Source organism: Diplotaxodon limnothrissa, linkage group LG23, assembly GCF_057381915.1.
Source record: "Diplotaxodon limnothrissa isolate DT_005_m linkage group LG23, D_limnothrissa_male_GT1.1, whole genome shotgun sequence".
NCBI lineage: Eukaryota > Metazoa > Chordata > Actinopteri > Cichliformes > Cichlidae > Diplotaxodon > Diplotaxodon limnothrissa.
In genome coordinates, this window is record NC_140617.1 from 29821558 (window position 1) to 29849092 (window position 27535).

At 42.5% G+C, this 27535-nt stretch overlaps 1 protein-coding gene across 1 annotated transcript; it reads right to left on the minus strand.

Moving 5' to 3' along the window:
• Positions 1-255: 255 nt before the first annotated feature.
• LOC146608296 (TSC22 domain family protein 1) lies at positions 256-27277 on the minus strand. Its single transcript, XM_085347390.1, has 3 exons — positions 24531-27277; positions 3774-3825; positions 256-2160 (listed from the first exon to the last, which is right to left on the minus strand). The coding sequence occupies exons 1-3, from the start codon at positions 26567-26569 to the stop codon at positions 1912-1914; spliced, it is 2340 nt and encodes a 779-aa protein (XP_085203516.1). The 5' UTR covers positions 26570-27277; the 3' UTR covers positions 256-1911.
• Positions 27278-27535: the final 258 nt, after the last annotated feature.

Below are 27535 nucleotides of genomic sequence, written 5' to 3' on the forward strand. Positions count from 1 at the left end.
GGGGAGGCTCGGCCATATGGAACCAATGAGACACCCGTGTAATATATAAATATTTACGTAGTAGACTCACTTGCGCATGCGCACGGAGGTTTGGCAGAGCCAGCCATTCATGTTGTAAACTGGGAAGCCATAAATATTTATAAATTACCATTTTTCTAATACCTATAATTTTTCAGCTTCCAGAGGAGAAAAGATGTAAACATATGATAAATTTATGACTTAAAACAAACAAACAAAAAAACATTCCCAGTTTTGTCATGTTTTTCTTTTTTTATTTGAGGTGCAACTGTCTAGTGCAATTGTAACGTCACATTTGTGATGGGCTGAGGAACATGCACAAAACATCAACATACTTCTGCTGCTGGGCATTTTCCTTTTCTTTCTTTTTTTTAAGCCAGATGTCTCATTATTGTGTTCAGCGCTCCAGTTGCACTGAGCAACTCAAACACTTGGCTGTACAAAAAAAAAAAAAAATAATAATAATAATAAAAAAAAAATGCTAAGATTTATTTAAACAAAACAAAACAAAAAAAACTAAAACTACACACGTCTCCAAATGGTTAAAGAGTCCAGAACATTTGAGCGAGTGAGTTTGAAGCAACGGCAGATACAGTACAAGGCCGTGTGTCACCACAGGAGAGACAGCATCTTAGTGTGGAGGTAAAAGGTCCTCTTCTGTTGCCACCCTGAGTAATGACATCACAGGTAGATCAGAGAAAAACCTGGCCATACCATAGATATATATACAAAATAGTAGAACAACAACAACAAAAAGGCTTCTATATATGTATCTATGGTTGGAAACCAGGCACTTGGCAGAGTTGAACTGGAAAATTTTCACCTATACAAAGATCACTAGCTAGAAACAGTCATGTCCTATCAAACTGCCTTCCTGCCATTTATTTTTACAGATCACTTGGACATTATTACATTAACAAGAGCCAAAACAAAATTAATAGGACAGACAAAACAAGCTTCTCCCAGCCCTCCTTAAAAAAACGCCAAAAAACATTGATCCCCTGCATAAATCTTTAATGCGTTGTCTGAGAAAGAACAAGGAGGGGGTGTCAAGGGTGGGCAACGTGGACCTCAAACTCAGTTCTCAAAGTGAACAATGAGAAGCAGCTGATATTTAATTCATAGATTTTATGACCATCCTCCCCTTGAAGAATGTCAAGACTGGTGATCCTCAGAGATCTGGGACTTTCCCGGATTGAGGGTGGGTTGTATGAATCTTCGGTCATCCGTTAAAAGTCCGCTTGGAAAAAAAAAGTGCAACAGGAAAACAGGAAGATGTTGAATTAAAAAAAACAAACAAAAAAAAACACTGTGCGCTGATGGACAGTCAGGGTGCGGCAAGGCGGGGTAGGGGACGATGGCACATGTTTTCAGTGGGGAGGGGGTCACACCGCAACGTATTCAACGGCACTGACAAGAGCCTGCTTCTTTGATTGGCCGGGCCCTTGGTTAACTCCTCCCGCCCTCTTTTTTTTTTTTTTTTTTTAGCGGCCCTGAAGATGGCGGCAGGGTCGGTTCCTGTTAGCTCTGTCCCTTTCCCCACATTGTTGTTGTCACCATGATGATGATTACAACAACAACCAGCATGACAATGAGGATTGTCTGAAGCGGGTGGTTAAAAGTCAGAAACGAGGCAAAGACGCGCACGCAGACGCACACACACTTACACATTACACATCGGTGTGACTCCAAAGTCAGTTAAATAAAATGTGCAACAAAAGAGAGTGGTTCATCCTCCGGCTGAGCCCGAGTGTGTGCTCCTCCAAACACTGGCAGAGTCTTAATGCTAGAGTCTGTTCACAGTATGACGAGACTCCTTTCTCCTCCTCCTTCTCATCTTCTTTCTTCCATCCCCCCGGTCTCTCATCGTCAGAGGGCTCTCCAATGTCTGGGTTACGCAGATGTGCCGGAGCTCTGCGTGGAGGGGCCAGCCGGGACCGGAGGTTGGGCGGTGCCGGTCGGGGAGCCACCAGTCTGGACTTGAGCCTGGAACTGAGCCATCTGCTCGGGGCTGGCCAGGGTCTTGAGCAGATTGTTCTCCTGCTCCAGCTGAGTGTTGCGCTCGATTAGCTCTTTGATCTGCTCCTTCAACACCTCCACCTCCTCGCGCACGGCGTACATCAGGTGGCTCTTCACCAGATCCTGGAGGAAGAGGGTGGGGGATAAAGAATGAGTAAATAATACAGCGGCACTGGGCTCCTTACACAATGACGACAACAATTACAAATGTGCTTCTTTCAACTTTATATTTCCAGTCAGAAGTGAAATTATTGAATGTTTACTGGCTGGTTGTTCAACAGAAAGCTAAGCTAGCAACAATTATCGTAGTTTTTAAGCTAAATTAAAACTCAAACTGTACTATTTGAGGCTCCTTAACCCCTTTCAAAATCACGTGTTACACAGTTTGACACGTCTACATCAGTGTGATATGGATGTGTCAGAGGTGCACGGCTCCAAAAAAACTGAATAATTTGCACAATACAGTTTGAAGCAATAGATTGTTACATCCATTTTTTTTGCAAATATGACAAATTAAAATCCATACATTTAAATGAATATTTAATTAATGAAAATAAACTGTCATAAGGTTCAATAAACAAATTTTCTGGCAATTATTTTTCAGGCTTTAAATGGTTACATTTAGATTTCCCCTACAGTCAGGTTTCGCATTTTTGTTGACATTTTATAAAACATACTAAAAGAAGAAACCCATGAGTAGACTACAAAGTTTTTCCTCCGTGCACCTGCCACGATTTGGCATTTCCAATATGACTAAACGCCATTTTCCTCTACTTTACATCACTGTGAGGTAAATATTTATGCATGTTTTGTTCAATATTTAAGACTTTTTATAAGCAAAAGGGTTAGTCGGCAAGCTTGCACAATGCACTTGCAATGCACAATGCACAAATGTAATTTGAGTAATTTCTGCAGAATAAAAACAAGCAGACATTGACAGGCTGCTGGGGGAAATGGGTAACACAGCAAAGGCTAAATTAGCATGAGTCTTGCAGGGGCATGCCAGCTGTCTCAGCAGCACGAGGAAAACAAGGGCGACATGAACTCCTGCAGAAACAGCTTCACAGATTATTCCCATGACGACGATGACGGTGATGATGAAGGCAGAACAGAGCTGAAGGGGGATTTGGGTTTAATAATCTGAGCATCCTTGGTGGACCCTCCTTCCTCCTCCCCCCTGCCCTGATATGTAGCAACTAGGGAACAAAATGTTCCTGCACCGGAGTGGGAGGAGCCAATCAGCGGCCGAGTTATTTATACCGCGCGGAGGGGAGGCTCCTGCTTGCCTAGCAACACTTGGAAACTAGAGAGAGAAGGGGCGTATGTAGATGTATTTGGGGGGGAGGGGGTGGGGGCGGCGTGTGAATCCTTAGCCCGACTCAAACTGAGCTACCAGAGAGCTCGAGGGTCATCGGGACAAATCGCGACAGAGCAGAAAGCTTCCCCGCAAACCCGCAGGTGCCCTAGTGCGCAAAAAACAAAACCAAAAAAAACCCCCTTCCGACGCATCTGCATCTTAATTTCTAGAAAGCTCTTTCCAGTTTCCAGCGCTCTGTGCTCACTACACTGCATGCAGTGCAAGAAAACGCGAAAATAAAAAGGCAGGAGGGGCACAGTTTACCGCTGTAGGTGCTCGGGTTACATAACACCACAGGGCTGCAAGTACGTGCAGAAAGCATACTGCAGATGGTTTAAAAATAAATACATTTTTTAAAGGGGTACAAAGTGTCACCTACCATTGCTTGCTCGATCTTGTTGTCGATGGCCACCACACTTGCACCCGAGGAGCTGCAAGACAGAGAGAGGAAAACCTGTTTGATGATGATGATGATGATGCAACATTAGCTGTGACCACTGCGGCTGTTGTTTTTCTCCTTCTCCCCTTAAAGACAGCGCTGAGAGGGATTTTAAGAAGTCTGCAAAGGCACCTTCCCCCCCTTCTAATTTTCTGCTTACAGCCTCAAAGACAGAGTGCTGACATTTACCTATTGTCAACCCTGACTGATGCACTCTCCTTCCCAAGCGCAGAGGACAGAAACGAAATCGAGAAATTCCTCAGTTGACAAACGCCAAGGTCCATCGCCACCGGGTAGCACTGGGAGCTCATGCTATCCCGTCCATTAAAAGCCCCGCAGGCGACGCATCGTGTGTACAAAGTTGGACTCCGGCGGTATAAAAGTAGAAAAAACAGCGCATTATTGAGAGCCGGGTGCTGCCACAGCTCTCCGGGCGACCGGCCGGGAGAGAGCACACAAAGACTGAAAGCGGCGGGCTGCAGCTCCGCTCCCTCTCTCCCTGATGCATGCGGGAAAACAGCTCCAGCAGCCCGCTGATTGGAAGACGAGATAGCTCATTTGCATAACACATGCGGCTGGCTGGCGCCTGATTGGCGGAGAGGAAGCTGCTTATAACAATATATGCGACACACATATATATATATATATTTTTTTTTTTAAGCTATCTCAGGGGGTGTCAAACATGAGGCCCGGGGACCCAGAATCGGCCCGACAAAGACTCCAATACGGACTAACGGATGGTTTTGGATAACGTGAAGTAGGACAGGCATATTTGGACTTTTAATGTTTTTTGTTTTGTTGTTTTTTTACAGCTTCTTGCTGATAAAGACCTCCCCCATGGCTATTTATGCTACGAAAGAGTAATTACTTAATATATTAAAAAACATAATGACAGAAAATTACTGCGTTCCCCACCCCCACTATCTACAGTAGAAATGTAGATGGGACATTTTTCTGTCCTTTTAAAACAAAAACCTTGTGTTTTATAATTTAAAAAAAAAATAGTCCATCAGAACCTTTTCTGTAATTTTACCCATATCTTACAATATAAGCCCAGAGTCACGCTGACTCATGTCTCCTATTTACTCAAGCAGAATTTTTTTTTATCATATTAAAAAACTGGGGCGTGATGTTTAAACTGCACTACTTTATCTTACATTGAGATATCTTGGAGATTAAATGTGTAATTGAATGTTTGTACACTGATAGTTCTTTTTTCTTTTTTTTTTTTGTTACTGGTCCGGCTCCCATTGATATCAAACTGGGCTGTAGGTGGCTCACTAAATAAAACAAGAACATCCCTGTTTTGCCTGTCACACCTCAAGAGTTATTACAGTTGTGTTTTCTAATTAGCTTTTATTTTTTATTTCACTTTGACTGATTATGACTTCTTATTGTATGGAAGAAATATGTCCCACGTAAGTTTGAGGAAAATCAGTACAAATATTACAATAAAAACAAACTTCTTGAAAGCAGTTGACTCAGTAAAGCAGACGTCCAAATTGTTATTAATCATGTTTGTCAATCATCAGGCAAGTTGTAATATTTTTTTAACCAGACTAACAAATACTAAAACGAGTATTTCCTCCATATTATGTTTTATTTTCGTTAGTTTTCCAAGTTCACAAAATCATTTTAGTAAATGTAACTTGACCAGTTCAACTTAGTTTTTCTACATGATAAAGAAACACTGTTATATTTAATGGCAGAAGTGTGTCAGCATGACTCTTGGCTTAAACTGAAGGAAATAAATATTTTAAAATGACAGTAAAGTTTCTGTTAGCTTATTGTGCAGACTGTCCTGTGATCATAAAATACATAAAATAATAAAAAACTGAAAAAACCCATGTATTTTTACAATAGATGAAAATTTTAGTGAAAAAAAAAGTGTAGAGAAAAAGCAAAAACTTTTCATCATCTACTTGTTTATTTACTTAGTTGTTATTTATGTACTTTATTTGCTTTCGTGTAGTATGACTGACCATGGGGAAGGTCTTTATCAGTAGTAAAAGCTGCAAAAGTTGTAAAAATACAGTTAAAGATCTAAGATTTATGCCCCTTCTTCACATTTTCCAAAACTGACCAGTGGGACAGATTGGAGTCACTAGTGGGCAGATTCTTGCACCGGAGCCTTATGTTTGCCACCGCTAAAAGAGGGTCACACAACAGGGCAGCTGTTCAGACACAACAAGCCTTTTTTTGCTTTCTCACATCATACACAGGATAAAAATGTAATGCAGGTATGGCAAACCTTCAGAAGCTGTTATGTAAAACAATGTCGCCCCCTATTGGGTGTAAGTCGTGTATTAAAGCCACTCATACATTGAATGCATTACTGGCACTACCATGGGCTTTGAGCAAATGTTATCAAACTGACCAGGAGTTGACCCTAAAAGCAGGTAAAAGCCAACCTTGGCACTGGCCAGATGTCAAAGATAATTATAAACACAAAGCCTGAAAGTCTGCCGAGTGGTTTTCATGTTTCATACCAAACAGTGCAGCAGCTTTTTCTCCTCTCCAGGCCTGTTTGATATGTGGATGCACTCTGCTGTACAGTCACACTGGACCACCCTCTCTTCTTTGTTAGCGAGGAGGCGTTGTTGCAGATTATTTATAAACTCCCTCCTGCTCTTCTTTTGCCAGAACAACGATTCAGCTGGAGGAAAGCTCAGCACTGAATTTCATTAACTGTTAATCATTAAACAGAAACGAATGGGTGTTAACCCAAATTCGGCACTTTGCTGTTTGTTGCTGCCACAGATTTTCTCATTTATTTTTCTTCATAGAAGAATTCTTAAAATTTTGACTTATTTCTTTGTTTTGTTTTGTTTTAAATTTGTTTAGGGTTTTTTTTTCCAGTGGTGGAAACAAACTTCAATAGTTTCCTGATTAATTTCGTTCTAATTTCATTTAAACAACTGGATGGTTTGACTTTTTTTAAAAAACATTTTTTATGTAATTATTGGGAAATACAATGTGTAATCACATTAAATATATATTATTCCAGTTTAAATTAATAAAGCAACTCTACCTGAAACATATCAATTACAACTGTGTAATACTACTACTATTACGAGTAAAACAAAACATTAAATGAGGCATAGGAAAACTGCAGAGCTGACATCTTATCTCTCATTAATTAAGGAGTTATTTATTTTTGTCCAGCCCCCAGATTTACTTTTTTAAATTATAAATTAATTAACCATTATTTGCTTTCAGCACTGGTGGAACAAGATTAGTGGGAAAAAATGGCAATGACTCTCAAATTAACCCTCCATACATCATCATCATCATCTATATATGATCATGGATTTTTTTTCCTTTAAAAAAGAAAAAGAAAAAAAAGAAAAAGAAAAATAGAAATGTCTCAATTTCAAATGTAAATATTTAGTTTCTTTTTTAATATTCCACCTTGGAAAACTAAAATGTTATGCAGTAATAAATTAACAAAACAAAACAAAACAAAAGAAAAACCACCATACTGTGATAATTATATTTCAGATCACTACAAAAGCACAAACCTCTCCAATAGGATCAATATTTTCCTTAAATGGTCAATCAGATTATTTAACCGTGTGATTTTTACGGTATGGAGGAGTGGACATAAAATAAAGGAAGTAAATTTACTGGAAACAAAGCATGAAAAAAAAGAAGCCGTTACTGTCCTGGCATTCGTGTTGTGGTTTTCGGTTTGAATTTCATTGACTGACTGCACGCATGTAAGAGACTGTAATCAGAGCTTGGAACAATCTGCACCTTTTAAGCACTTTAGTTGGGTTATATCAGTCCCTGGCTGGGATATTCATTAAAAAAATAGCCGTGTTTAAACAAGGGAGTGTTGAAGGTTGGAGATCAGACCCCTCTCTGGGGAGGAGGAGGACGACAAGGCCTGTGGCCTGCTAATATCTTTGTGTTTCACTTCCTCTGGCTCCGGCATTGACTGTGGTGGCTCTGATGAAGGAACTTTGATAGGATCTAGTGATTTTAGAGAAGTCGGAAAAATAACATCTCCAGTTACTTCTGCTTTCCCCCCTTTAGCACACTTCACATCCTAAGAAGCATCATCACATGCTGCGGTGATATCTGCTTATAAAAAGAAAACAATGGGGAGGTGAGGGGGCTGCACGCCCACTATAAAAAGTAAGGCAATTTATCTACTAAAAAAGATTGTTATGCAAATATTTTATTGGGGTCTGGTCGTGTTGAGTGGCTCATTAGAGTGACTTTAACACAGTGCTTATCACTGACAGTTTGGACTGGAGGGAAAAATGACAAAGACAAAGCAGCTACAGCCAGTCACGCCCTCGTGCTCTCACAGTCGAGGGGAACGTGCACATGTAGAAGCAAGCCCGCATTGTCACTGAACAAATTGGCAGCTGGAGTTTAAGCGGCCTTTGCTGCAGGTAGAAGTGGGAAACACATTCACACGCTGATGCACGTTTATACTGGAAACTGCACCACAAGATCAACAACAGCACACAGACACATCACCGCACAGCCCCGCTGCCATCGGCCTGGATTTAACCCCACCTAGCCGCTGCAAGTCCTCTGACAATGTGACAAAACCACAGCTATCGTTACCTCTTCAGATGCTTCTCCAGCTCCCAGAAGAGCAGCTTCAGGGCCATTCCGTCCCTGTCCTGCTCTGCTGCTCCTGCCCTGGCCAGCCCCTTGTCTCTCATTGATGCAAACCCACTTCCCCACCAAAGTGTCCCCAAAACAAACACCACTGCCACCAACACTACAACCGCACCCCCTCCTCTGTCCTCCTGACCTATGTCCTTTGGGCCCGACCCCCTCACTCCCTTCAGCTGTGGGAGCTTCACATAGGGGCGTCTGACCAGCAGCAGAGACTAGGAGAGGAGTGTGTGCGCGTACACAACAGGAGTGCACCTTAGTGTGTTACGTCCTCCTGATTTGCCTCCTAACTAGGCCTGAATTACAAGTAGAGGCTGAGATGATTGGGTACGTGGAGCAAAAGCATAGGAGGGTGGGCAGTGATGTCACTGCGTAAGGAGTCACGTCACCTCCTCTTCTGTTGTTATGTAAACTGTCAGCAGAAATCAGGGTGATCCGTCCAATAGGATGAGCCACTTTTGACCACGCACCCCCCATAAGAACTCTCCTGGCTGTCTTTAAATCACTCCCTTTGCTCTACACCTCGTCTCCCTTTCATCTTTTCTGTAACAGCCTGTCTTTGATGATAAGAGAGGTAAGCCCTGAATACACCAGGCACTTCCCCGCACACCGCACCGACTCTTCAACTCATTTCGCGGAGAACGTTCACATTTTTAGCCATGCTGCCACCTCTCATCAGTGGTCGCACACGTGCCCTGAGTGTGGGTCTCAGCTATAGCACGCCTCACGTGTACCTCCACACTAGCAAAATTAAAAAAAAAAAAAAAAGAGATGGGGAAATACTTCAAACAAACACAAGCACATACAAAGTCTACACTAGTGTCTGAACAAAGGCCACAATAACAACAAACTGAGCCCAATTGTTGTTGCCAACATCGTCAATCAGGTCAATCAGCAGCACAGAGAGCAGCTCTGTGAGTTGCTGACTTGAAGAAAAGTAGAGAACAAAGAGGGAAAAGGGCAACTCTGAAGAGTGATGATGGCGAGGAGCCGTGGGCGCCACAAAATGGCGGAAAAAGGGCACACTTGGGGAGTTTGTTGGTGGGATTCAACTCGATGCACACAGTGAAATTATTAACCCCATTAGGTGGAAGTCACATCATCTTTTCTTTCCTTAACTGCCAGTGCCACTAATCCTAGTAACAGCTGGAAGTTGGCTGGTATCGGAAATAATCAGTGCAATTACTTTTGACTTGAAGCACCGATGCAAGACGGCCAGCGTTACTGCTCACGCTGTATAGCTGTACATTGTGTGCTCGCACGCATGCTCGCTTGGAACAAAAGGTCTGAGTTAAGCCTTCACTGATGTTCAGGCAGTTTTACTTTCAGCCAATCACTGGTGCCGCAACAGACTTGGCTCAGCCAATTGTGGCAGACCTTGACGTCATGACATCGCATATGGGCTGCTTTCATTCATTATGCATCCAAGTTCCTCTAAAGCTTCTGTGTGTGGCCTGTACAAAAGTCTGACCTGTATGTTACTGTAGATATTGGACCCTGAAGACTACAGCCTATAAGAACTAATGTAGTAACACTGATGTGACCCTGATGTTTCAGGGACTTTAATAGCAAATTAAAATCCTCTTAGTTTTGGCGGTGATACCTTGTTGTGCAACTGCATCAAGCTATGAGACTGACTTAGTTAGGTAACGTCCCAAACGCTGCACAAAACAACAAGCAGGAGTCTGTGCTCAATTTAACGCTTTAGCAGCGCACCTTTGCAACAGCTTCACCCTTCTCTTCATTCAATACAAGCAGAACTCGACCAACACTGTTGTCCACCTTTTTGTACAGCTCCGAGCAGAAGGCAAAACAGTGGTGGGGTACATCGTTTGCCACACCCTGTGGAGCTTACATAAGAGTGGATGCGCTGCCACAATGTGGTAGCAGATGATGCAGGGTTTATGTTGTTCACCTAGTTAAATATATTAGTCTAAATATAATGTTTTGCTTCTTTTGGGGGGGTTAAATTAATTTGAATGCATTTTCTCCCATTTTTATTTTCATTTAGTTCCCACACTGGGTTTGATTATTTCAATTTACATGTAGTTTAAAAAGTATTTAGTTTTAAATAGTTACATTTTTCATGTTACCATCTCACGCCTATGCTCTGTATTGCTTCAGTTACTTAATATATTTCTCTTAGCCCTAGTTTAAATTCATATTTCAGTTAACTAAAATGTTTTGTTTTACACCTTGCTTCAGTTTGATTGTTATCGCACCCAGTTTGTGGCTCCTAGCTTCAGAATTGAGTGTTAGGGCTTTTCTGTTCAACACTGGGAACTGCACAGTCAGGCAGTATCAATTTAATCTGCAGGATAGGGACCATTAAAAATAAAAATCGTGGAGCGTTAAATATTCTGTAAATCTAGAGGAGCAGCACTGTTCTGTGTCTGAAGAGTGTACAGAAATAGGAAGAGAGAAATGGAGATAAATGCCAAAACAAGCGAAGCAGAGGATGTCTTTAGGCTTTAGTAGCTTTATGCTGTAGAAAAGTGAGAAACCAACTGCACCAACAGCAACATAAATGCCCTTTAGTGTATTTTACTTCCGTTTATCTATGTTCTGCCTCATAAAAGCATCCAGCTGAGTGTAACTAGCACTTCCACCTCATTTTTATTATGTGGTTTGAGAGGAAGCAGAGCTGGGCGACCAACACCAGGGCTTTACAGTGTGACCAATTTGGTCTCCTATGCGAAAAAAAAAAGAAAAAGAAAAAAAAAGGGTCTCCGCAACTCTGGAAGTCTCTGCGTTATCAACAACAGACACATTATGCCCATATCACGATCTAAGATAGTCAGGGCCAGGACCTCTCTGATTGGTTGTGGTCCAGATATTCTTGTAGTCCTTCCCGTGTATACGTTTGAAAGAGCAGGCGGATAGAGAGAGGTGAGTAGCTTGAATAACGCGATATCAATTCATTAAATCCTGAATCGACTTTTAAATGTAATTGTATTTTGTCAGAAACCCCGGAATCTGAGGTTAAACCTCAAAACTATTTCAACAACCACCAAGCAACTAAAACAGTAAGTGAGAGCAGATAAACGGATTCCACATAAAGACGTAAACGCAGGGCGCGAACCTGGCGCATCAGAATTGTTGAGATATCGGCTTTCTCACCCGACGGCACGTACACGAACACACAATCGGTGCTGAAAGCCGACAGCTCACAGATTCTCATGCATCAGCTCCGCGCCCTGCGTTTACATCTTTTTTTGTGCTATATTCTTTGCTGCAGGTTTTGTCTCTCTCCAACCAAAATTGACTGAACCAGCAGCAAAAGAAGATCAAAACCAAGCTTCACATTTAGCTTCACATAAACATCGTCATGAATTTCCTCTAACTTGTGCTGTTTTGCTTCCACCACGATAAAAAAAATAAAAAATAAAAAAAAAATCACACTTGCTGCACAGCTCTTTCTCTCAATGTTCTTCAAGAACAGTTTTCTATCTCAAATCTCTGTTTTCTGCAATATTCATTCGCTTATTACGCACGAGTCATGTACAGTGCTGTCGGCTGCTGTTTTTTTTTTTTTGGGGGGGGGGGGGGGGGGGGGGGGGGTGTCTCTCAAAAATGACCAGAGAGAGCAGCAGCATTCAGAAAAGCTCAAATTGAATTATTCACACACTTTGGTATTCAGCTTATCCCTCAAGTAAGATTCCTCTGCTTCCATTTTTTCCCCTTACATCCCTCTCTTTATCTCTCCCGTCCTCCAAGCTGCACATCACCCACCTCCTTCCGCATCACTTCTTCTCGAGCATTTGGTAGGCGTGAGCTTGTGTGTGTCTCCCTGGGCATGTGCATCATGTTTGTGTGTGCGTCTGAGGTCATGTATGCAGACTGGCAGAATCCAGTTTGGGAGGCTTTAACTCTGTCCTTTACTCAGCAACAGATGACATCTCAGATAATTTTTCCAAATGTGGAAAAAACAAAGGTGTGTTTGAACTGAATTTGGAATGACAACCGAGTCATTTTAGTATTTTGAAGGGTGGAACACCTGACTGGGCAGAGGTAGCGATGAAAGCCACCATTCTACCCGTCTGCAGCAGAGGATAATCTGCCTTGATCTATGCCCAAACACAGACAAAACTCCAATAAGTCTCATGGCATCAGTGAAGCGAAAGAGAATAGCTCACTGCCGTGCACGCAATGCCTTACATAACCAGCCTCAGTGCCATATGGTCCAGGAAAGGGAGGGAAGACAGCGAGATGTAGACTGAGCGACTAGTTCGTGATGGTGCAGATGTGCCCTCTTCTCCTCATGGGAAAAAAAATTAAAAAAAAGAGATATCATTATCTGCCATCTGACAGATAATGATCTGCCATAAAGCTGGGAGGAGTAAGTGCAACAATAAATAATTGCCAAAAAAGGAGACAATCAGAAACAGCCAAGGGAGGAGACTGTAAGACCGAATGTGATACACATAACTGTAATCTACATATTTTACCTCCTTGAATGAGGTTATGTGGGTAGCTCGTTTTTTTGTGTTTGTGGGCAATAGGTGCCCTCGGTCACACAAGCCTACCTACCAGTCAGAAAACCCCTGACAGTCACTAGGGCGAAAAAGGTGTATTCTTTAACTGGTTGGAAATGTTTGCTAATTAAAATCAGCTGCCAAGAGGGTGCCACACCAAAAGCCTCCCTGTGATTACTAGTTGTAACTTAAAGTTGTAACTAACATGCTTCAAATGGCATGACTAATTTTAATGATAAAAGTTTGTTACCAGTTTGTGTCGCACTCTTCAACATAAAGTTACATAAAGTTTCATTAATGTAGCGCCAACTCACAATACAAGGTGCTTTATAGCGTAAAAATTCGACAATAATACAGAAAACACCAACAATCAAATGGCTGACTATGAGCAAGCACTTGGCAACAGTGGAAAGGAAAAACTCCCTTTTAACAGGAAAAAACCTCCAGCAGGACCAGGCTCAGGGAGAGGCGGCCATCTGCTGTGATCGGTTAGAGGTGAAGGGAGGAAGACGGGACAACAGACACACACTGGAAGAGAGCCAGAGATTACTAATAACTAATGATTAAGACTTCGCAAGCAGTTAGCAAGGAGTTCCAGACAAGTCCGTGTCTTCAATGCAAACTAGGAGATGGCAAGATTTTTGACCATTGACCAGCAGTTGCCAGGGGATCATTGACTTGTTGATAGGCCTCTATGACTATCCATTCATAATACTGGAGGTGGGACTACGCGCAAACTTAGAATTGATCTTATAAACATGTCAATCCAGATTCTATACCACTGGACACAGTGAAGAAGAAGAAAAAGACATTCTGCAATAAATCTTACCCGCATCAAACAAATAGAAATAAGGAAAATATGGGAGACGTCACTTTAATGTTTTAAAAATTTCTCAAATTACGTTGAATGACAAGACTCGATGAGGGAATTTAGACATCACTTTTGTAATCATGTGGTCGACAGAATGTCTGTAAATTTAGTTACACTCAAAATAAGGTGATAATGTGTAGTTCCCAACAAACGGAGCTCAAATTGAACAATTAAATAATCGATTGTCAATCAACAGTTTACCCCTAAAGCTTGTGAAGGTAGGAGGTCTATAACAACGCCTGTAATTCTAGGAGGTGTTGCAATACTTTTTTGTTAAACACCTTGAATTTCAAGCGCACTGTGGTGGTTGAGTATACAAGAAATACCTGAAATGCCAGTGTTTAAATATTTATGAGCCTGACTATATTTCTGTAGTACTAAAAAGCTTTTCCAAGCTTTTCCAAGTACCCAGAATGATGCTTCCCCTGCACACTTTACTCACTATAATCCATGGGTTAAATGATTATACATCCAAATATTAGACAACCTTGGACACAATTACAATATAGAGGAAGTTATGTTGCCAAGCCTCGGTCATATGGGTAAGTGTTTTGTTTTAAGTTCGAGCACTCGGTGGAAACACAGCGAGCTTGCTTGTCACTACAGTAACAGTAAAGATCTTCTCACCAGCAGTTGAGAAACTTTGCTTGCAGCTCTCCGTGGTCAGCAGGCATCACGTAGTGAATTTAATGTGTTTGAACAATGAGAACCGCAGAGGCTTCACACACAATTACGATTTTACCGCTTCACTTTCAGGGGGAAATGTTTTTCTTGGATGGGTGCTACAATTCTCATGTTCTTGTCATGTGAGAATGAAAGGTGTTCAAAAACAGACCAGAGAAACTGGAAAGGAGAAGCTCAGGAGAGCAGGTGTAGGGTAATGACTGCACAGAGTCCCCCTGAAGAAACACAGCCATATCAAACTACAGCACACGGGTTCCCCACGAAGTTTATTTTGGGACAGAAACTCCTCAGCACTGAAACTGAAACCACAATGCAAACATCGCCAATATCATATTCCACATTACTATCACCAAAACACCCATGTAGAGCTGCTAATGCTGCCTTAAAGCATGCTAGTCTGCAATCAATGAACTAGAAATGCATAACAACAACTAAGTTTATTTTGTGTTAATGATCCAATCAAGATCAAGTGATCAGACTGTGATTAAAATCACCCCCCAATCAAACAAAAAAACCTAGGTGTATAAGCTCAGGTCTTATAGCTTAAAGCATAAAAAAAATACGCCTAATTTCTATACTTTGTTACTATTACTTTTTCACTATAACACAGAATCTATTTGCCTGTTTGGTTGTTCAAATACAAAAACAAACTAACAAAAACTACAGCTTAGCTCTCTGAAGGATGCTAATATTATGATGCCATCACATTACCTGGCAACCAGCTATCAAAAGGCTGAAAAAGGCCCGATTTTAGCCTCGATGCTGCTACAACACCTTATCAAAGCATCCCATTTTTTCAATTTCGCAATGACAATGAGCTCTCATGTATAACCACAAAGGTTACACACCAACCTGGCAACAGGCTAAAATGATCCACTTTTAGCATATAAACCAAATCCAACACCATGTCTTTAGTCTCTCCAGGTGATTTAGTGTGTCAGTTTACCAACACCACAAACAGGCCAAACAATAAGGCAGCATGGCCATGTGCTAGTATCCAATAATCTAGAATCATGTCTGTGGTTATTCTCATTTATTTAGTGTTGATGAGTTAAAAAAATAAAACATAAAAACAATAATTAATTATAGATAAATTGTAATCAAACATGTGCCACAGAGGTTTTCTTGCTTGGGCCTCTTGTCTCAGACATTTTTATACATTAGCTTTACAAACACTAGATTTATACACCCATTAATATACTGTTTGCTATATGATAAAGTGGCTTTCAAAAAAAAATTTTTAAAAGCCAATATGACCAACTCGCAAAATAATAACTAAGGACAGTCAGAAATCCCATGTATATCTAGAGGGATATATTTGAGGCTTTGTAAAAATGTACTGATTAGTTACACTCCTTACAGAGTTTACTTTGTGAAGCTGTAAGGATCAGCCTTTCAAATAATTTAGAAAGCCAGGCATTATGAGCATACTACGCCATGATTTTAAAAGTTCCACATTCTGAAATGTTTTGTTTCAGATGGTTTTCACTACTCAGAGACTTTGTCATCTCATGCACACCAGTCCCACGCACCTGCTGTTCAAACGTTCTGTTTGTGAAGGGCAGCCAGTCAGAAGAAGGATGGAATAAAGGGAAAGGGATTAAGTAAATAAGGATTTTTTTCCCCCCATAACGGGTATCTTTAAAAGAAAATTCCAAGAAGATGCATTAGGCTATAGAAGATGAATTCAGAAATGTGCCATGTGCTTTGGGTTGTCAGAAGAATAGTTATTTTGGACGGTTTAGTAGAGAATTTTTTTCCCTGGAGATCAGCCTTAATTAAACTTAAAGAATGTAGTTTGAGCATGTGGAAACTTTTAAGTAGATCCTCTTTACATTTGCAAAAACAAAACTTTCAGTAGTACAAGCAGTCTCCCACTTCCTAGCTACGCTGAGGATATGAAATTACTATATGCTCAGTTACCTACCATAAATGCATGGATTCATGTTCAATATCATCACATTTCTTACTTCTTAGGTCAGTGTGAGAAAAGCCAGAGAATTAAAAAGAAAAAAAAAAAACAAAAACACCACAGTTATTGTGACACAGCCAGTTAAAATCATAAATGCACCTCCCTGCTTATCTTTTCCGTTCAGTACAAAAGCCTGGAGGAAAACAGCAGCTCACTCATTCCAATAAACTCCCTCTCCTGTAAACAGCGACAACTTCACACATACATGCACCATAAACCATGCCAGCAGCTCAAGCCATAAACACGCTTCTACATGCATGGACCCACATTATGATCTCAATGGTGTGGGACTTTCTTTAGGAGCAGCTCTGCATGAAGGCACAAGGCGGAGAAACGTGACACTCGTTTGCCCTAAAACCCCAACACATGCTGCCCAAAACAGAACCCGTCAGAGCCAGCGGACACTCTGATCTTGATCTCAGGACACGCAGGCACACGCACACACACACACACACACACACACACACACACACACGCACGCACAAAGATGCACTTTCAGAGATGATAGCACAGTCTCAAATAGGGCTGCCACGATTTGTCGACTAGTCACGATTACGTCGACTATCAAAATCGTCGACGACTGATTTAATAGTCGACGCGTCGTTTGAAGCTTTGTAAGATCACAAAAGACGCAGGAATAAGTGGCAGGATTTAAGAGTGTAATAACGGACTGAAACAGAAGATGGCAGCATTGCATGTACAAGGATGTCAGCTACCGTTAAACCCTGAAGAAGAAGAAGAAGAAGCAGCTGTGTCCCAGAATTCATAGCGCGGCCCAGCGCAGTTTCCAACAATGGCGGCAGTTAGTTAGTTTTAATGTTACTCTTATTATTCTTTCTGGGTCACAAAATAAACGTTTAACATATTTTCAGGTGAGAATGTAGCTGTGTAAACCTCAAATATCGGCTCAGTTTATCAGGACACCACATATTTTCAAAAGCGCTCCGACGTTTTCGGAGACATCTGTTACCCACTAGCTCGTTAGCGAGCCGGGGGCTAGGTCACTAGCGCCGTGAGAACACCGGACTCCCCGCAAATCGTTTTCAAACCCACCGCCGTCTTTCGCTACTCAGGTTAAATATATATGAGTCACTTAGATAACTTAAAAATGTTGTTGTTTGGCTTTTTTTTTTAGTATTTTATTTGTTCCTGAGTAAATCAGTTTGTCTGAGATTAAAGTTATAGTTTTTACACAGCTGAATAAACGTCAAGCAGACAACTGATTATCAGAAGTGTGAGATGCTCCAGAATATACTCCAGTGTCCTGTTATATTTTAGATAGCAAGGAGTTTATTAAACTTCACCGAAACAATCTGCAAATTTCATTAAAATTTAATAAACTATCATCTTGTCTTTATTTTTAGTTAGCACAGACCTTAAACACTTAAAGCTGTAAGCTAATGATAGTTATATAAGAGCAGATGCTGCTGGTGCAATAAGCTGTAGTTTTACGTCCAATGGATGATGATCTGATTAGTCGACTAATCGCAAAAATAATCGGTGACTAGTCGACTATCAAAATAATCGTTTGTGGCAGCCCTAGTCTCAAACATGACAGAAAATCAAATGCGCATGTAGAAAGCAGACATTTGCGTGCAGGTTACACTGCATATAAATCCCCAATGACCTTGAAATTAATGTGCAGAATTTAGGTTTGTCACCACACAGAAAAATTACACTGTGCCATGACAACTTCATCTACTGCCTTTCAAATGCAACTATATACAAAATGTTTCTACACTGAGGCAAAGGGGATGCATATTTATGCGACAAGTTGATGCAAATATGCTTATAGGAGCAAATCCATCTCAGAAATAACCTCCAGTGCATTTCAAACCCTTCCCTGGGATAAATCATAACAACCCCTGCATGCAGCAACCGTCCAAACAGTTATTACATGCCGATTTCTGACAGCAAGCACAGAGAAGATCCTAAACTGCTCATTTTGTTTGTACACTGCATGCAGGAGGGATGTGTCCGCTTAGCTGTAAGGCATATTTTAGGTCAGTGACTCTACAAGCATATTACAGTTACATAAACAACCACGTTTCAATGCTGTGATCATTTATGAGCCCACACTGCCACCTCGTGGTTCAGCAGCAGCACAACAGAGCAGACCAACAGTTGAGTCAACGTCTCTACTGAAGCGTAACGTGATGTTAAAACTAATTACCGGAGAAACAACAGCCCTCAGGTGTGACTTATCGCTCATGACAGATAGGAGATGCCGCCCAGTAAACCTGAAGCAGAGCTTAACCATCCACGACAACTCAAAGGGAAACCTGCTGAGCTCTTGCGGCAGTTCACAGTTCAAATAATACACCTGTGATGAGCGTGCTTGGAGAGGCGCCTGCAGGAAAGGGTTTAAGCTGGCCAACTCAAGACAAATTCTGCTGCAGGATTTCACAAAACTTCACAGACATATTTGTATAGAGCAGGGGTGTCAAACTCTAATACACAGTGGGCCAAAATTCAAAACTGGAACAAAGTCGCGGGCTAACATTAATATTTATTGAAAAAAATAATAATAATAATAATCTTCCTCCAGATTTAAGAATGAATCTCTTCTTATGGACTCAAACAAGTTTTGCTGAAAAACTGAATATGGAACAAGGAAAGCTTAATACTAAACAATATATATATTAGCTGTATAACACCAGTAGGCCAGCTCTAATAATAATTTGATATGGCTTCACGGGCCAAATGTAATTAGAGTTTGACACCTATGGTAAAGAGGGAACAACTTGTGCTTGTGAACTCATTGAGTTTGACCTCATGAAAGTCTTTGTGTTCCCTCAAAGAAATGACCCCAAATACCATTGAAAACATTTGATTCCACTTGCAAAACAAAGCCATCTTTTGCCAGAAAACATCTGTGATTTCATAGGTTTGTCTTGATCAAAGCAAACATTCCACGTGGGAAAAACTGAAGCTTGGTTTATCAAGAAAAAAAGTGGTTCCCATGTGGAAACCAATATTACATAATTATAGTAGTTCACATCAAACAGTTCTGACTGATGGTAAGGAGAACAATAAAACGTGTGTGTGTGTGTGTGGGGGGGGGGGGGGGGGGGGGGGGTATTATTGCCTTATGAGTTTTACTGGGGTGGCTATCATTCAGATTTTATTGATTTACTCAATGACACTTATCAATACTATTATCAGTGCTGCTATCCATATGTGGGTGTAAAATAATGACATAAAAGTAGTTAATGCTAGCTTTGACAGACCTTGTTACCAATGAAACTTTACATCTTTCTATCTCAACCTTCAATATTATGCACCTCTGCTGCCAGCATCTGGCATCTCTCTCTCCTGTTGAAAACAGCTGTGAGCAATTCATTTTCATAAGGTGTATTATCTGAAATGATCAGGAAAGCTTCAAGCAGGCCAACCTGCGAGGAGCTTGCTGGTGTTAACCTGCTTAACCGAAACCACCTCTTCACACGCATTGTCTTTAATTAAACTGCATTATGCTATGAAATTAGCTGCTGCTTTCTAACGGTCAATACTTTGGTATTGGCAAAACTTCTACTATAACCAATGAAATACCTTTTTCAATGAAATCCAAATGCTTGCAATCAAACTACAAAACAATGTCGCTAATATAAAGCTGCGAATGTGCAAGTTTTATAGGCAGTAAATCACTTGATTGAGAATTAATTCATAAAGAAATATCCCCATAATATTTGCTGCAAGCAAACTGAAAGCTCAGGTAACTTTGACATTCAGTCAGCTGAAAGCCTAAAATAAGTACTTGACAGACATTTACATATCAGCATTGTATATAAAGGAAGTATTTCTGCATTCATGTTGTGCAAATGATATAAATTTACACAGGCAAGCATGCAAATGCCGAATCAAAACTACCATCCTTTGGTACCCATCCATAAGCTAACAATTAACTACCAGTGCAGATAACTCACCACCTAAAATAAAGAGATATAACACTATCAGCAGAAACTATAGTGAAAGCTACTATTTTGTGGCTTCAATGAATTTTAGCAAATGCTACCATATTGCTATACAAAGCTGAAGAGGCACCTGGAAGCCAAACATCCTTTCTAAGAAAAACCTGGTCAATCTCATAAAAAGCTGGATCAGAATGCTTGTTGAAGTTGAGGAGAAGCGTCTGATGAGGTGATGGAGGAAAGTTATGTACTGGTGGGGCTTACTGCAAAACCTTCATCTGATGGGAACGTAAAAGGAACTGAGCACATTTCAGATCTTTTTTTTGGGTGACATGCCCTCCTCAGAAAATGAGGACCGCCCCACACCTTAAAAATTTTAATCAGTAGTGGGGTAATTTTGAAGAACTGTGATGGGCATTAACTTTTTTCCCCATGTGATAGACAAGACAATAACTGAATAAAAACTACCCTTCAGCGTTCTCGTAGACAAATCTAAGGTATCAATTACAAAATCTGATCAGAAGTCTGCTCCATGTCTCTCCGTGTGCAGTAAGGTTAAATGTGTACTTTGTATCTCCCCCTGAGAAACTTTCCAAAATCAAAACACAATTACACAGCCCTGAATTCCCATCACATTTTTCACCTGGTTGTTTGCCTGCCCCACAGTTTGAGAACCACCGGCATTGAGACAGTTTGCCACAGGTGTGTCTGTCGGTTTGCCTTAACCACAAAAAAAAAAAAAAGAAATAAATGGAAAAGTCACTCACCTTGAGCACACTGCTCCAACAGGTACAACTGGCATGAAACCATAAATGCTACTGAACACCCTAAAGGCTCTACGTGGAAAAAACAAGACCTCAAAAGGTTTCATTTAGGAACTAGTATTACTGAAAGCTTTAAATCCAACACCCAGATGCAAAAATAGAATAAAACATTCCTGGACACCTGAGAGTCTGATGCTGTCAGGCATGAGTTTCTATTTTACTCTTTAATTTGTTGTCTCAGCTTGTTTGTAGTAGTCATGGTGCAAAAATGTGTGCTGCACTATGACTGTTTTAAAGCTTAATACCATTGCCATTAACAGAACAGTATGAGGTTTTTTGGTAACATTTGCTTTTCCCAGGTAATTTTTTTTTTTTAAAGCATCATATTACTTGCTTTGGACTTGTTGGACCTTCTCCTGGTAACTGTGGGAGTGCTCAGCTGGATTTCCCTGAAATAAAAGGGCACCCAGAGCAACTTCTCTTTGATGCCAGCTACAGTCAAGTTTAATCTTAGCCATCGGGGACTTCCTCTGCTTTGTCAAAGCTTAGCTATGAATGACAAGTCAGTTAAAAGCAGGTGTGCCAATATTAGCAAACATGAATCATGAGGCCGAGCCAGTATAACTACAAATACAGCTTGACAGGTGGCTTATTATCTCTATGACCTGAAGAGGTTTTAAGAAGCCGAACATCTCAAATTCATATGGCCCTTTTCTGCTAAAATATCTAAAAGGGAGTCATTTAAACAGGAAGGAAGAGCTACACTCTGATGCTCATGAATCAGATCAGATGAAGACTCTTAAAAATGATCAATAATAATAGTGGAATTAATCCAACAATGAACAAATGTTTTAACTGCTGCCAAGGATGTGGACTTCATTGAAAAGGGTTGTAAAACACAGAAGAAAGCTTCAAGATGAGACACAATGCTGCTAATCTAAAGCTGAAAAAAGAAGCTGTGTAAAAAGTTTACAGGCCATAAATCACTAGAGCACACCTCTAGCTTTTACAGCTGAGGATGAAGTCATATGGGTAAATATCCATGCAAAATGTGCTGCAAGCAAACCGAAAGCTCAGGTAACTTTGACATTCAGTCAGCTGAAAGTCTAAAAGAGCACATGACAGATATTTACATACGGCATCATACATAAAGGAAGTAAAAGGAATAAATTTGCACAGGAGACCATGTACACTCTGAGTTGAAACTACCTGCAGAGGTTGAAAAGGAGGCTACTCCTAAAGTCACTTTCTCTGCAGATTCGCACTTCTACACAGTGTTGTTGACAGAAATGGAGAAACGTGTGTGCAGGACACAGACGGCAAGTGCACGGTCACCTAGAAGTGTGTTTGTGTGAGGTCATGAGTGTTTTCCTTCTACTCTGATATCCCAAAGTCCAATTACAGCAAGCTGATATTCTGCCCTAGGGAGGAGGACCCTGGTCTTGCTGTGATATTACTAATTAACATCACAGGGGCAGATATAAAAAAAAAAAAAAAAACGAGAGCAGGATCCTTTGCAGACACACCCTTGCATCTTTGTTTCAGAACTTGGCAGTGTCCGTGTCCGCAGCTGTGCTAGATCCAGCGTTTTCGACCTCCTGACAGCTGCAACGTGACGGCTTTTAAAGACTCAATCTGGACTCTGACACACAGAAGCAACAATATTGAGTGTGAACAGGGCTGATTGGGCTCAACAGGAAACCGATCACCCAGGATAATGAGTTAGTGTCGATTCAGAGGTGGAAGTGGAAAGAGACCTCTGAAACTCTTTGGAAATTATTTTTCCTCAGCGATAGCCACTGACATGTTTCCAATAAGCCAACAGCCACAGACAACAATTTCCACCCTATTTTTCATGAAAAGCTACACCTACAACTGGATGTGTACAAATGTTAGTCATCATTAAGGTCACAACCTGTAGAGAAGAAAGGAGCATCTTAGGATTGGAAAGACAAAAGCCCTGGTGTCTAAGAGAAGAGAGATCACCTCAGATGCTTTCACAAAGAAAGGAAACAGGAAGAAAAGAGACTGTGACAGAGGGGGTGGAACGAAAGCTGTGACAGTAACAGAAACACACAGCCTGATCGCAGCATGACAGGACAATGACTATAAACAAAGATGATACACACACACAGCAAGACAGTCTGCTGCTGCAGGACAGTGGCTGATTCATGGCAAGAAAAGAAGCTGACTGACAGACAGAAACGCACTTGCACACGGCCTTGATGGGGTGCCACGAACTGCTGACAAAAGCCTCCACAAGCGAACACTGTCCTGCTCTGTCTGTGGCTCAGCGTTACTGAGATTACGTCAACATTAAGCCAGCAATCATTTGTTTCTCTGTTTCTTAAACTCGAACGCCAAGAAGACAACTGAAATCATGACGTGATAACTGAATTCAGCTTTAAATATTCTCTCTTTTGCTGCTAACAATTTGGAAGCAAAAAAAAAAAAAAAGTCTATTTGTTGCCAACAGTTGGTTACAAAAACACCACAACATCCACAGAATATGTTGTCCTTTTCTCCTAGTGGTCTTCAGTGGAGCCTGGTGGCAGTCCATCAAATGCCCTCTACACTCTGGGGAGGGGGGGTTAACGGTACTCACAACATGGATCTCCTGCTTAACCAGCTCACAGGGCAGCACTATGGTAACAGAAGAATGCTTCCATGACACTATTCTGTTTCTCTCTGTCGCCACAGTTTTTAGATTTATGCAACACAACTTTACGCAAATGGGTCAAGTCCCCCCCGAAGCAACTAAATTTAAACAAAGCTTGCTTTTTTTTTTTTTTAGAAACTACTAACTCTAGAAAATGAGCATTTGGTATGTGTGCATATAAATAAACTGCTGCACAGTTCTCCATATCATGGCACATATCAACAGAGCTGGTGTCTAACAAAAGATTAAATCTAAGGGGAGAGTGAAGGGAAAGGAAACTCAGACTAAAAAACTGGACAAGTGTCCAGTAGATGGATAGAAATGGGGGGTGGGGGGATGAACAGGCTACAGCATCTGCTGAGTCACAAGCACCTCAGTGAGTCAGCAGCTCCGCAGCCACTGATGTTTTACAGCAGCAGTGTCCAGTCGGCTTTTTTTTTTCTGATGTCTGGTGTGTTGATAGCTGTCAGGGGGACCACCTCAAGGGACACAGGATCAAGCACATGTGACACTGAACTTCTAGTTCTGATTTAAACAACAAGACCAGAGTGTGTACCACTGATGTGGGGGGGAAAAAGAAATTACAGGAATGGGAAAGACTTATTTTGTTTGTACCTCAGCTTTGCCTACAATGTACCAAGAATAGCTTTTTGTTTAATTAAAGACCTTCACAGTTTACATTAGAATCAAACAGTTTAGGTAGCACAAGCCATTCATCCTCACCTGTCCTCCTCTCCTTCACCATGATGAGTTCTCAGGCCTGCAGCCACCATGAAGGCACTGGCCTCAGCGGACATCCCCATGTGGGCCAGAGTTCTAGCAGCACTGCCAGCTTCTGCGACGCCGTCTCCACCTGCTGCAGCCCCCAGCCTGGGCAGCCCGAGCAGACCTTGGTGCTGGAGCAGAAGCTTCTGGGCGTCCTCCAGCTGGGACGCTGTTATGGCAGGAACATGGGTGAAGGTTGTGCCTGGCGTGAGGATGGGCTGAAGATCAGCTTGCAGCGCAGTCAGAGGCATGTAGGGGGTCCCGTGGGTGGGTGCTATGGTGATGGTGCCAGCAGAATGGGGTTGGGTTTGTGGCTGTGGACGAATCTGGGGTTGAGGTGGAGCTGGGAGGGTCTGGGGCTGTCCTGCGGCAATGGTTGCTGTAGCAGATGGGGCAACCTGACCATGATGGGGCAGCTGCTGGGTAATGCTTACGGGCTGCTGCACCGTGACCCCTGACAGTGGCGTCACAGAGACTATAGCCGTGGCATGCGGCAGTGGAGGTTGGACTTGTGTCTGGAAAGGTGCGGTGGGCTGAATAAAGTCTGGTTGTCTGACCCCCGTTTGGAGCTGAGGTGCAGGATACCCTCCCTGTGGCTGAGGCTGTAGAGGATCCACAGAATAGGGCTGCTGGGGTTTTACTAGTGGAGGCTGGCTTACACCAGTCTGTGGTGTCACCTGTGGTGATGCAGGAGGGATACTGACAGGAACCGCTGGCTTCCCTACAACAACCTCCTGAGGTGAAACATAGGTTACAGGTGTGGTTTGTGCCAGTCCCAGCAGTGGACTCTGCATGGCTTGTGGACTAGTGAAGTCCTGGCTTGGTGGCTGATAGGGCTGCACGGTGTGAGGGAGCTGTACGGCAGCTACACCTGGACTGATCCCAGCATTACCTGCTTCAGGGTCTGCAACCACCTCTGCACCTTTTGCTGCCTCCGCCATAGGAGGATGAGGAACCTCCTTTTCGTAATACTCTGTGCAAGTCCATCTCCCTTTGCGGAACGGCTCCGAGTTTGTGTCTAGTTTGACCACCCTGAAGCGAGAGCCGGTGGCTGTCTGAGTTTGGGTGTGGTGAGTCTGAGTGCTGGGAGGAGGAGCAGTAGCAGCAGATGGACCAGTTCCTCCACCAACAGGAGCCACCTGCCCACCCATGTTAGTGTTATCAAAACCTGGAGCAGCAGCAACAGCCGACACAGTAGAAATGTTCACACTGCCTTGTACAAGTGGATCAGTGGCTGCCCCACCAACAACAGAGGCTGCAGGCTGGCTTGCCCCCCCTGCAGTTTTAGTGTTATCAAACACTGCTGGTGGCCTCTGAGGCTGGTTAAGACCAACTTTGGAAGCTATAGATGGGCTGGAGCTTGCCAAAGGAGCAATGGGAAGTGTTGGCAGTGATGCTTCACCTCCTCCTAAGCTGTCAGAGTGATGATGGTGGGCCTGGCTGTGCTGCTGAGGGTAGTACTGATGATGCACAGTCCCGTTTACCATAGAGGGGTGATGCTGAGACCCCTGTGGGATAGAATGAGGCTGGAGAGGCTCATTGGGTGACACCAGTCCAGGCGTGTCGACTCCATGGAGGCTGTTCAAAGTCTCATCAGAGGAGCTCCTCTCCGGCACACCCGTATCCGTGGCCTTTGACACGGACACATCTAGCATGTCAGAGGAGGACAGGTCCTCAGTGTGGGACTCATCCATGTCGTCGTAGCTCTCAGTATCATCTGCCAAGCTGTTGTTGCCGCTAACGTTTATCTGAGCAGAAGTGACACTTGTGATCTGGAAGCCGCTTTTCTTCTTCACCTGAGCTCCAGCCACTTGGGACTGAGGCTGATGGTGGAGTCCAGGAGAGGAGGATCCAACCTGGGTTGGATTGTCGTCCACTGCGCTGACACCGGCAGCGGAGGAGGCTGGGGGCGCCCCGCTGCTGCCTCTCCTGTAGTGGTAAGCGGTTTTCCGGCTCCCGGTCCCGGACAGGTCTCCGGGGAAGTCTTGGTGGTGCATTTTTATGCTGAAAGAGTTTCTCGAGGCCAAAAAGCTGCGCTGCCTACTAGCTAGCGCAAATAGCGAGCCATAAGTGAAAAAGTCACGTGATTAACGTGCCTTGAAAAACAAACAAACACACATACACACACACACACACAAGCCAAACGCTCCCAGCTGCAGTCAGGCTAAAACCCAAGCTTGCAGGCGGTGTTCCTCTTCCTAACTCTGCAGGAGCTAAGCTGCATGACAATAAAAACAACACTATAATCGATTACAAAATAAATCAACAGAATGCGAAATCCAGGTAGCCGCTGGCTAGCTAAAGCTGCGCTGGGTCGATTAGATACGCTCCTCTGGAACTTCGTGTATCCTTTCACCCTCCCGATTACGACTGTATTTTTGAGGATATTGCTGCCACTTTAAGCACGGAGAAATAAGGCAAACCGTGAGCAAATTCAGCTGCACTCAACCGCTCCTCAACGCGAATCTGCAAGCCTCTTAGCTGGCCGGTGCGTGTCGCAGGAAATCAGCCGTCGCATCCATTCCTTCTCCCGGACGTCGAGTCTCGTTTTACACCTCAGAGACCAAAAAATGAGTCAGAGACACCTTCTGCTCTTAATGAACGACGGTGTTAAATAATATCCGTCTTTGTAGTGGTAAAAAGTACTCGTTAAGTCCATCTCAGGTTGTCGTATCACGTCCGTGTTTGCTGTCTCATTGCCGGTGAGCAGCGGCAGCAGCTAACGGGCTGTCAGTCTCAGAGGAGGGAGGAGGAACGCAAACATAACCACTGCGCATGCGTATCCGGGTCCATTTCTTCACACTAGTGCAACGTTCATGTTCGATTGTTGGAACGGATTTCCCCAAACACTAGAACACTGTCGCGTAATAGAACGGGTTTTGAGCTTAATAATGAATTTAATTTTTTGATGACCCAACTTCTGGACCATGGGTGTAACAGATTTGGCTTCAGGAATTTCAAAA